Here is a 12728-nt window from a genome sequence, read left to right as displayed (position 1 = left end):
TCTTGTGATTGGAAGAAAAAAGAATGTACACTTGTTTAAATATAAAACAATTTATTTCCATAAACACAAAAAGTCCAGGGACAATATGAACTGCACTTATACAATGAACTAAGAGTTATTTTTATTATGTCACAAGTTTCACAATAGAAGCTGATGGATATAATGACTAGCTTCAATGATTAATCACTCGGTACAGTGATAAAAAGCTAATAAATAATTAATACAATAAGTTACTAAAACAATATATATTTATAAATCTAGCAATTTATCAGGGAATTACAATAACACTTATTATTATAACTGCAATGTATAAAAAGTTTATATTGTATCTAAATATTAAATGCATCTAAGAAAAAACAAACAAACAAACTGATTTTTACTAATTTCAACTTGTGGTTCATTTAAATCCCTGTGCATTCTGTTTGAAAAATATAAATAAATAATAATCTGTTATAACCTAAATGCTGAGAGAAATGCACAATTTGAATGAGAATGAAAGTGAAGCAAACTATATATACAAAACTTGGATGATGTAGAAGTATTTCAGAGATTGATCGTGCATAGTATTCTATTTATTCTCTCAGACTGGACAAGTTGTCAGTTCTTACCATCTAGAGTATAAGTTCAGTAAAAAAAAAAAGTATTTTATAAAATCTTGCTGCTAGTTTACATTCATTACAAGAATAAATAAGTATTTCAACTTGTCAATTGAAAAATAAAATCTCTATTAAAAATATAAATCTAGATGATAAGACTTTTTCATTATATTACACAACTGAATGTTTTAAGTTTGAAGCCACAGGTAATATAGAGTTCATAGATGACTCTTGATGAAAGAATGAAGACTTTGAATCCACTTAAAAGAAAAAAATCCCTGAAACCATGGAATCCTTTAACCTTGGTCTTCACTGTCGCTGTCTGAAATTGGATATGAAATAAATTATCAAAAAATAATTATAATAATGAGATCAGTTTAAAAAGGTTGGTAAGTCTGGTAAACAATTAGGATAAACTATATTTTTGGAAACACGATTGGCTAAACAGTTCTTCAATTTCATCTGAAAATGAATATTTATTGGAAATATTCCTATTTGAAGATAAATTTTTCAATCAAGACTAATTTTCTTATGATTTAGATGTAATATTGAAAATTAAATTGCTTAATTAATAGTTATTTTAGGAAGTATCAAAACTGCTTTATTTGCATAATTTTTTAAACCATTATTTTGTTGAAAAAATAAACATTTGAACTGTTTGAAGCGATTTCTTCATCATTTTACTTATTTGTTTTCTCCATCTTCTAAAAGTCTATTTGGAATATTCATTATAAGTTCTATAATCTTTGATAGAATTTTTTTTTTTTGCTTGTATTAACATTATTCTTTCAAAGAAGAGCTTTACATTTCATGCATTTTTCGCCTTGCACAAATTCATTCATTTGGGCATTTGGGCTCTCCATTAAATACCCATCTTGGTGTAAGTAATCAGCAGCCCAAGTACTTGCTGGACTCATTCCACTGCCCCGCCCCCCTCCATTTTATACAAATTCTTAGCATATCCTTGAAGCAATTTTTGTCAAAGTGAAACCTCTTATGGCACAAAATTGATGTCCAATTCTATTAATAAAATCATCCGTCTAATTTTGATTCATTTTCCTTAAATATTACCAAATTTATCAAACATAGTAGGCTCGGGGTACAGATGTACTTACATAATTTTTTTGTAAACAAATTTGGCAAAAAATATGAACTTACTAGCAAATCTATAAAACACTATTATAGATATATCTAACAAATATATACATTAAAAAAGTGGAATAAATTTTATATTGTTGATTTATTAGCTATTTTGTGCAAATTATTCCTTTAAAATATATAAATAATCGCATCTTTTGATGTTTAAGCTCAAATAAAACGCTAGAAGAAATATAGTTCTATTATTAAGTTTTTAGATATTTGAGTATATTAGGAAGCACAGAAAAATTTAGGCTGTGAAGTGAGAGAAAAAAAAATGGAGAACATTTTTTTAATGTGTCATAAAGATGTTATAGTTTGTGTCTTGTTTATAATTTTAGAGTTGCTCACTCTCTGCTCAGAATGATTTGTGAATGTAAAAAGAGGAAGTGGTATTTTTCTAACAGAAAACTGATATTCACATGGAACATGCTTGTGTATTTGTTTTGATAAAATGTCATCTTACTAAAATTAAATGCAAGCATTATTATTTTCGAAAATTGCTAAGTTCAACTGTTTAACATGAAAATTCATATGTATTCCTTTTCTAAAATAATTTGACGTAAGATATTAGTGTGTTGCACAACTAAAGAAAAACATGCTTTTTCTAACTCTTTCATCTTTTAAAGTATTTAATTTGACGAATGTTACCATTATTATTTTTAAAGATACAAATTTAAGAACGTGCTATTAAAATTCTGAGAATTCTCTCATGGCAAATTTATTTAAGACCGCATAAAAAAAATCCTTTTGTATGATAAATTTTTAACATATAAAAGACTAAAATTTAAAAACAAACAAACACTAGATTATATAATATGTGTTATATAATCATAGTAAACATTTTCATAATTTGCTTTTTTTAAGATCTTTAAAACAAGTTCCATGTGAATGTATAATATAGGTATTTGTGAATTGTACTTAATGAAAGATAAATAGTCAAATAGAAAAGAAGAGTATAGAAAGACAAAGCCTTTGAAATACATTTATGCGATAAAAGAACCTTACCTTTTTTCCCTTGGTATTGATGTCTCCTTAACCTGTCGTATAAGTCTTCTTTATTACCATAAATAGAAGCGTTGCTACGAGCTAAACTGTTTCCTTTCCCATGATGTAAACTATCTGTTGAATGAATTTGTATATTAAATGAAATAAAAATTTCTTTATTTGTATATGTTTGTTTCATATAAAATGCTTTCCTTAGAAGACTTTTTTTTTCTTTCAAGGTATAAAAAAGTAGGGAATAATGTCACTATGTATTATGTAGTTTTAAGTGGCATTTTTTATTTCCTTATGAGGGTTTATAATGCAATTTCATTTTCTGGGGTTAAAATATCTAATTTTTGAATACTATTAACAAACCCGAAATTTATAATTAAAAACAGTAAAAGATTTCACAATGTTGTTTAAATTTTTTTGCATTTAACCCTTTGCAGCTGGTGCCACTGTAGTGACGGTGTTTTTCTATTACCGTAGAAATTGACATATCATAAAAGTTGTGCTCAAAATTTAAGAAATAAATAGTGTAATCCATTTTGGTGGAATATACTGTGATTTCAATTATTAAAGTTTGAACACAAATTTTATGGTATAGTTGTATTACCTTTAGGACTTAATCAAGCTTTGTTTAAATAGTGTTCTTTTTAGTACAGTGTAAAATATAAACTTTCTTAAAACTATGTATCATATGCTCAAAGTTTATTGTTACACAAAATGGTTATTTGTAATGTTTTGTTGCATTTAAAAATATAAATTTTAAAGCATTTGAAATAAATGGTTATTTTGAATAGTTAAGATTCTAGTTGCTTGAAGAAAAGAAAATTTCCAGATAATTTAATCATCATTGTTGCATTGCAATAGTGAAGCTTTTTTTTAAATGTGGTAAATTATTTCTAAATTTAATGAATAGATGGTAAATTGCATTTAAAAGCATTCTAAATTTCCAGTTGCTCAAAAGAGGAAACTGAGTTTACCTTTCATATAGGTCTCATTATAAAAGTTGGGCATCTCCCAGCCATCGTCATCATCATCATAATAATGAGCATAGGTACTATGATGTGAAGGAGCTATACTTTCTGCATAAGGTGCTGGAGCCCCATAATAGAAGTTTGTTTGAGAGTTGCTCAGATCGATAGGTGGCTCTGGCATTTTCTTTGGTAGATTCTTCTGCGCTGAAGACCTAATTTAAAAATAAGTAAATATGAGTATTTTATTCAAATTAACAAAATTTAATTGTAATTTTAATTTAAGTTTTGTTATGAAATATCAAAAAAAGTTATTAGCTAGCTTTTAACTGATGACTTCATTTACTGTAAGATATGAGGAGCGAGCAAGACGAAATTCGAAACAAAATTAACTTTGTAGAGGGACAAGACTCTTAGTAACTTCATTATGAGGTAGATGAAAATAATAGAAGCGTTTCAGGAGCAGTTATGTAATTATTTTCTAAGTTCCACATTTCACAAGACAAGCACAAAAATACACGACACTCACAATCTGATAATGGGAAATATACCTTGATGTTAATAAGGCAACGCCATCTATTGTTTCAATTGAGAAGGTAGTAGAGTTATGTAATCGCTACAACTTTTAATAATGAAGCAGCCTTCCTTGCTATTAAATTATAACCATCTCTTCGCCTGAACTTTGAAAACAGCTATGATTACTAAAGTAATATAAAAATACTTTTAATTTTGTAGTGACGATGGATTGCATATTATAGTACGCATTATGTGCTGCTGTGACAAAAATAAATGTTTATGGCTGTTAAATAGTTAACAAATTATGATCTGGAATTAAATATTATATTTACTTATTTTTTAAATTTGTTAGTAAATTCAATGTGATATTTAAATGATTGAATTAAACTAGCACTCTGTCAGAAATCCCCTAATTTTCATTTTAGACATTGTCGCATAATTTAATCTAAATTCTTCCTCTGCATATTTTCTATAGGAGCTTAACTAGGAGAATATCGAGCGATGAAAAATGTTGTTTTGGCAGTTATATAAAATATTTGTTTCATCTGATAAATGTGGATGTTCAGGATGAAATTTCTTCCTGGATTTTTATGTTTCAAATTTTATTCTGATAATCTGAAAGATTTGAAATTGTCATTTATATATTTTCAATAATATTATGAAATCATATGTGATTGTATCAAATGTTTTCTATTATTCTAAAATAAAGAAAAAAATTTCATATTTTTATGCAATAGAAATAGCATACAAATAGTTATTGTCAATTTTTCGATATTAATTATTCTTATACTATAAATCTGAATTATAAATTGATAAAAATATGCTTTCTTACCTCACGCAAATCATCCAAATGAGAAGTACTAGAAGTATTATGAATATGACAGCACCAGCTATACCTCCAGCAATATATACAAACTCTGCTTTACTTTCACACCTACTGCCATGGAAATTGGTAACACAGTGACATATTGGTTCATGAGTTTCTGCATTGACTTCACAAGTTCCTCCGTTTATACAGTAGCTTTCACATACAGCTGAAGGAGAGAAAAAAAAATATTTTTACAGTGCGCAATAAATGCTTGAAAACAAATGATGTCAGGGACTCTTAATTTCAATGACATAAGACCATGTTGTATCATATTTGATTAAAATTTGTGACTTTGAAAATCAAAGTTGTTTTATTCTTATGAAAGATAGGAAATCAAAGATCCATTTTTCTTTTTTATCCCATATTTATTTCTGTCTCACATTGTAATAGAAAATTGCGAGAGTCTTAAGATTCCTTTTTCTATAAGTATATAATAAAAAAGGTTTGCTACAAATATCTGTTTAAGAACCACTTAAAGAGGATATGTTTTGTTATTTAAATTTTGTAACACTGTGTCTTATCCAAAATATGAAAGTTAAATACACTTACAAACACACTCTCCAGTTCTGTTTTCCAAACGATATTTCGGCTGACATTCGCAATTGTATGAATCAACATCTTCTCTGAATACACAGAAGGCATTTGCTTGACAGAGACGCATTTGGCCATCGACTAGACAGGGGTTGGTACAATCAGATTCAGAAGTTGCACCTTTCGCTGCAGTGGTTGTATCTTGTGGACAAGGTCTACATTCCGATTCTTGTTGCTCGTGATCCATGTAAGTTCCTTTGGGACATTCAACGCAGTGTTTGCTGCTGTCCATGAAATAACCTGGATTACAAAGTTCTGAAAAGACAACAACCATATTTAATATAATTCTGAATCTTGAAGCAAAGTTTTGAAAATTTTTAAGACCCAGTACTGCATTATTAAACATTAAAATTTGCTCCATACCTTCTGAACATTCAGCTTCTGATTTCGCGCTGATGGATGGTGTTGTTCTTTGTGGTGGACATTTGATGCAAGATGGTGCACCTTTTGGTCTAAAGAAGCCTCTCATGCATGGTTCACAGTTCCCGTCTTTTGTTAACTGAAATCCAGCTGCGCATTCCTCTGTTAAAGAAAATTTGGTTACAGAACACTCAAGTACTTAATAACCGACTGAGAATGTAACAAACTTTCATTATGAACAGACAACAGCGGTCTTAGTTCATGGTAAAACCGTTATCGTTCTTCAACTTTACGTCGCATTCAGTACAAAAATTATGTAATAACCCTTACCTCTACATTCTTGAACAGATACAGCCCTGTCGCTTTTTGTTGTCAAATCAGATCCACAAGATATGCAGCTGAATGCTCCTTCATTAGGCTGGTAAAAACCATGACCACAAGGTCGACACACATTGGCCTCGTCGTCGTAGTATAATCCAGGCAAGCATCGTTCTGTGTAGAGAAAATGAATATACATGAGCATATAACTAAAAAAACAGTCTTTTTCATCAATATCCATAAGTGAAAAATTTAACGCAGTATTTGGATAGGATACAAAATTTTATGTAGATTTCTATTCGGAAACTACTACCTTTTGCAATGGTTCTCATGACACGACTTAAAAAATATTTCTAGATATCTTCATCCATTATGGTGCCTAGAACCCAAAACTACCCTCTTTACAATTACATGTAATGTGTTTTTCCAAATATCAAACGGATAAGTAGACAAATTAAGAATTATCTTAATTTATTTTTTCACCGGAGGGCATGATTTATACATGGAGATAAAGGTGAAACGCGTCTGTTCGCACTGAGACTCGAGAGAAAAAATGTGTGAAATTTTTCCTTCGGCGTTTTTATTGAAAGAGTCTTATAGGGATTTCTTTGATAGTGTCGGTTCAGGAAATAGAATCTTAAGAATGCCGTAGAAATTGGGAATTTTTATCCCTTCGTTTGTATAGTCAGAAATGTATTAATCATCAACTTTTTCGAACGTGTGTTAGAAATAATTAAATAAAAAAGTGGGATTTGGATGATAAAATAAGAGAAAATTTTTAAATAATATGGTCTAATTTAAGATTAAAACATCAAATTAAATTAGGTTTAATATAGAATGAATTTAAGTGCATTAAAATACATTTTAAATATGGTCCTTCTCTTTACTCACCTTTGCATTCTTGGACTGATCTGGCTCCAATGCTTTCTGTGATACCTTGTTTTTCCCCTATTTTTGGACAAGGCTTGCATGTCAAATGTCCTGTACCATCTTGATATGTACCAACTGGGCACGACAAACAACTTCGAGACGAATTATCATAAAATGAACCAAGTCCACACTCAACTGAAAACAAATTAAGGAAATCATATTTATTAACATAGAGTACAATGTTGCATTGTTATTATAATTTATATTATATTCTAGATTTATTCTTATAATAACTTGCATTATGACTTATATTTTTATATTTAACTTATAAATTACATTTCTTATTTCTATGGAATTATTCTGAAACTGATGTTATGACATAGAATTTCATTAAGAAATATATAGAGAAATTCTGAAAATTTTATATAAAAGTTTATAAATGAAACATAAAAAGTATCCACAATTATATAGATTTTTTTTGTCAACATAAAATAATTTTTAATGATAAAAATAGAAAAAAATATTCACTGAAAACTTCGAATAATTTAGTTGTCTCACAATATGTTTTCTTTAACCCTGATTGAAGCCACAATTTTTAATTGTCATAAATATGATGTTAAAATATTTTTTTGTATTACGCTCAAACGATAAATTTTTGAAAAAATTTTTTTATTCAGAATCTTTAAGGTTTCTAAAGTTTAATGTAATATTAAACAAGTTAAATTTTTTCAAATTTTCATTAAATTACTTAGTTTTTTTTTTCTAAAAAATTAATTTAGAAACAAAATTTGATCGAAGGAATTTTTTTTATTGGTCTGTAGAATATGCAGAAGGCAATTTATAAAATTTAATAATAATAACAATAAAGACTTACCACAATGAGGAGCAACGACAACTTGACCAGCAGGACATGTGTAATCAGTAACCATTTCAAGAGACGTGAGATCCGGTAAAACATTCGGTAAGGTATCTTGGATATCAAATGCTTGATTTTGCAATATGGCTGATTCAAGAACCTTTTGTACGGTGGACTGTTGCTGAGTGTTAATATTCACCACGGGATCCCTGGTAATGGAATGCGATCAGATGAATGAAATAATTCAGAATTAAATTGATATTTATAATCAATGAAGGAGCATTCGAATGTATTCGATAACAATATATTTTTATTTTGTACATTAAGAAGTTTAATAGAGAAATAGATTAAACTCATGACAAAATTATTCTAAAATTGATGATTCTCCGATTTGCTATTCAAGACACGGATTTAGTTCATGAATTATTGTTTCTGTTTTTACATATAGATTTTTTTTTCTTGTGTACAATGTAAGTAAAGAATGGGGGAAAAAAAGTTCATATTATTCTGATTAAGGCAGTGAAAATCATGTTTAAATGCCTTTTTTTTTGTCTTAAATTACTAATTAAGTTCACAAAACTTTTTATTTATTTTAAATCTTCAATTCATTCCCAATATATATATATATATATATATATATATATATATATATTGTTACGAATCTGTGATGCGGCTTCCCAGCATAGTTGGTTCCATAGGAGGTCCCAGAGCTTGGCGACAAACTTGGCGACCATTTGGCGACTTTAGCGCCAAAATAGATTATACCCGAAACATCGAGAATTTTCCCGAACCGTTCAGTAGGAACCGAGTTACGTCTCGAACGTTCCTGATTGGTTGAGAGGCTTCTAGTCCCGCCTCTTGAGACCTATAAAAGGAGCTGCAGCTGCCGGGGATTGGTCGTGAATTGGGTAATCGTGAACCAGTCGAAGTCGTAGTCGAGAGTAGTCGGAAGCGACAGAATTGAGTAGTCGGAATCGACAGTAAAGAACTGGCCTTCCAGAGATAAACGGAGCAGCGACGGAATGAAGCTAGTGCTGAACTAAGCTGTCCGCTTCTGTTTGCAGTAGAACCTTGTTATATGCTGCTGTTGTTGCTGCACGTCTCGGCTAAAGATAATAGTCTTCTATGCTGTATATAGTTGTCGTCTTTGTGCTGTCCTGTGTGTCTTCGTGTAAATAAACGTCGTTGTTTTATTTTCTACTGCCGCCTGGTGATTGAGCGATCCATCACACCATATAACTTCCACTATCCAAACGAACCCCGGAAATTTCGTAATAATATATATATATTTGCCTTAATTCAAAATTGCCATTCAAGTTTTATATTTGCATTCGTAATGCGCTATTTTAAACTTTGCATCAGTTTGATATTTTTTAAATTCGTAAGCCATTAAAAGATCAGATTTACAAGGAATTGTTTATTAATTTTTTTTGGAAAGAATCAATCTTTAAATTTTTATTTTTCAGATCTCGAAGCCCTAAAATGAATCCTTATACTCATCTGAACAATTACGAATCTAACTTGATATTCTAATTCTTTTCCAAGTTCAGAGGATTAATTATATGCAGTCACGAGGGCCCTATGGATTAATGGAGGAAAATATCAAGCCTTCCGTCAATCCAAAGGATAGGATGTCGTCTCAAAGATAAAATAGAAAATTTATTTCATTTCAAAGGGCCAAAATTCGTGGCTTAAATATAAATACTGTATTCCGATGGTCATTTACCTTATATTATTACTTTACGTCATTAACAATATTTGCTGGTTTTCATCGTAAAAAAAAAAAAACAACAGCACGGGTTTGTGGTCAAAATCATACTTCCTAAAATTTAAAAACCAATGTAATATTTTAAGTTCAAAATTTACGAATAAGTGTATCAAGTTGAGCAGTTTAGTAATTGTAACCAGTTTAGCAATTTTGAATCAATCACTTTCGTACATTTACAACACCGAACATCAAGTAAGTACTACGGTGATTTCTGCTGAACAAATATGTCTTCATTCTCTTTGCCTTCCTTGCGTCTATATGCCAAGGGATATTTTGGTCGTCATGGAGACAAAACGTTTGTCCATATATGACATTTTTTTTAAGAGCAAAAATGACAAAAATAAAATAATCATATTATACCTCAAGCGCCAGATTAATTACACCACACCACTAGTCTACATATATGAAGTTCAATGAGTATGTGTCAAAGCACTGTCTTCTTCTTATTTTTTTTTTTAAATTTTAATCTAACTTCTATGTTCATAGGAGTCATTTCAAGAGATGGTTCTATCAGATACACTTATAGTAACTTCACGTTATATTAAATTAAATGGTGGCTTATCATTTTTCCCTCTTGCAATATGCAGAATTAATTCTAAATTTAAATCGGAATTATACATTTTAAAAGTATCGATTGAAATGGTATAGATTCAATTGTGTACTCGTTTTATCACCTTGTCTGAACTTTTAAAAGTTTGAAGCGGTATTAGATGCTCGAGGATAGAACCTGGGACCTTGTGGTTTGCAGTCCAGTAACATGACCATGATACCAAAACAATTGCTCGGGTAGAAGAGCTGTTAACTGGTTTATATGCTATTCACCACAGGCTCTCCCTCCAGTGAGTCGGAGGTGAGACGAACGATATGGCTGTTGAGTGGTGATGTATTTATTAGCTGTTGTCTAATGGGCCTGTACCCAGTTGAGTATCGAGTGTGTGTGGGTGAGTGGTTGCTGCGTCAAATGAGTCTGACGACTTTGGTTACGGGTAGATGGCGCCACAACAGCTTTACGAAGGTTGAAGGTTCATTGTCCGAGGTCACCAATGAAGCGGTATGAGATGCTCGAGGATAGAACCTGGGACCTTGTGGTTTGCAGTCCAGTAACATGACCATGATACCAAAACAATTGCTCGGGTAGAAGAGCTGTTAACTGGTTTATATGCTATTCACCACAGACTCTCCCTCCAGTGAGTCGGAGGTGAGACGAACGATATGGCTGTTGAGTGATGATGTATTTATTAGCTGTTGTCTAATGGGCCTGTACCTAGTTGAGTAATGAGTGTGTGTGAGTGAGTGGTTGCTGCGTCAAGTGAGTCTGACGACTTTGGTTGAGGGTAGATGGCCCCACAACAACTGTACGAAGGTTGAAGGTTCATTGTCCGAGGTCACCAATGAAGCGGTATGAGATGGGCGAGGATAGAACCTGGGACCTTGTGGTTTGCAGTCCAGTAACTAAACCATTATTCAAAAACAATTGCTCGTGTAGCGTGGTTGTTAACTGGCTTATATGCTATTCACCACAAGTTATTAAAATAAAAGACCGAAAATACGCAGGTCAGTATTTAACAAAGCATCACTTGGGTCAGAATTATTAACAATTGATAAGAATAATTTCAAAAGAAAACTCAGTTGCTTACTTATTGGCAGGGAATTCTATTTCGACCACGTAAAGTTCATTGTTTTCCAGTTGTCTTTTGACAGGAGCTTGCTTACAATTGACTTTGACTCTAAGGCCTGAGCAACTTCCTGGAGTATTGTCGGAACAAATTCTCCACTCACGGTTTACTTGAAGCAAATTACTCTCGATTCTGGACTGAAGAATCTTCTTTCCTGACTCGGAGCAAACAACGGAAGATGGGAAGTTCATATCAATCTTGAATATCTTCTGAGCGGGTTTTCTTGCTGAAAAGATAAGAGGATCAAGTGGAATTTTACAATAAAGGAAAGATAATGAGTGATTGCAAATTTGTATTTCGTAGATTAATTATTCTATATATTATTACAGATAACTGACATGTATTACTTTTTTTTTTTGTACTTCGTTATAACATCTTTAATAATTGAATGCACGAACAAAAAAATTTTAAAAATTTTTATGTCATTTCTTTTATTTAGGGCACAGATATGATACACGCTTGAAATAAATAAACAAACAAAGAAAAAAAAAGACTCAACTTTATAAACTAATGAATTGTGCTAAAAATAAGCATAAAAAATAGAGTTTTATTAAATGAATAATAAAATGATAAATTTATACAAAATTGCTTCAGATATTAAAAATATCGTAGAATTGTTACATAAAAGAAAATCAATCAACCTCAAGAATGTTAAAATTCGATTCCAAAAACGCTGCAATTCGTATGTTCGCGAATTTCAGAGTTCCGAAAAATGCGTCAGGTTCGAGAACTGTTTATTTTTAATTATATTTTATGATATTTTTCATAAAATCTTTGTTTTATCTTTAAATATGTTAGATAGTAAAGAGCATTTAGTAATTTATCGCAGGCACGAAATAATAAATAAAATTTTGAATATTTACAACACTAAACATTAATATTGTTTGTACAATTTAAATTATTTCAGATTTCAGATAAAGGATTTACATTTTTTTTTGAATTTCATCACTTTAATTGTTAAGGATATTACGAATTAAAAACAATCAATTGCCGATTCAATTAACGTGAATCAATACCTCAATTCATAGAATCGATGATTTTATTCTTTTAGATATCTATTTGTTTCTAAATTTTGCAATCATTTTTAAAACAAAATATATAACAAAAACAGGAAAGAGGATATTGAGTTTCATTCTAGAAATCAATCTCTTCTAATTATTCTTTGACATGAAATTCGGATAAATGAACTTCGAATATTTATCATAACT

At 30.4% G+C, this 12728-nt stretch overlaps 1 protein-coding gene across 2 annotated transcripts in view; it reads right to left on the bottom strand.

Annotated features, from left to right (window-relative positions):
• Nucleotides 1–38: 38 nt before the first annotated feature.
• Nucleotides 39–12728, bottom strand: part of LOC129981454 (uncharacterized) — a 113940-nt gene continuing 101250 nt past the window's right edge. The window contains exons 46-55 of one of the 2 annotated variants that reach the window (XM_056092298.1): nt 11482–11746; nt 8095–8285; nt 7242–7415; nt 6363–6524; nt 6036–6194; nt 5631–5927; nt 5046–5247; nt 3707–3912; nt 2742–2855; nt 39–918 (exon numbers count right to left, since the gene is read on the bottom strand). In XM_056092298.1, the coding sequence (XP_055948273.1) occupies nt 893–918; nt 2742–2855; nt 3707–3912; nt 5046–5247; nt 5631–5927; nt 6036–6194; nt 6363–6524; nt 7242–7415; nt 8095–8285; nt 11482–11746 (1796 nt within the window). In that variant the 3' untranslated portion in view covers nt 39–892. Of the gene's footprint in view, nt 919–2486; nt 2856–3706; nt 3913–5045; nt 5248–5630; nt 5928–6035; nt 6195–6362; nt 6525–7241; nt 7416–8094; nt 8286–11481; nt 11747–12728 lie in introns of those variants that run through there. The other variant, XM_056092297.1, reaches the window with a different exon arrangement.

Source organism: Argiope bruennichi, chromosome 8 (assembly GCF_947563725.1).
Source record: "Argiope bruennichi chromosome 8, qqArgBrue1.1, whole genome shotgun sequence".
Lineage (NCBI taxonomy): Eukaryota > Metazoa > Arthropoda > Arachnida > Araneae > Araneidae > Argiope > Argiope bruennichi.
Note: the sequence above shows the minus strand (reverse complement) of the source record. Positions and strands in the feature narration are given on the sequence as shown.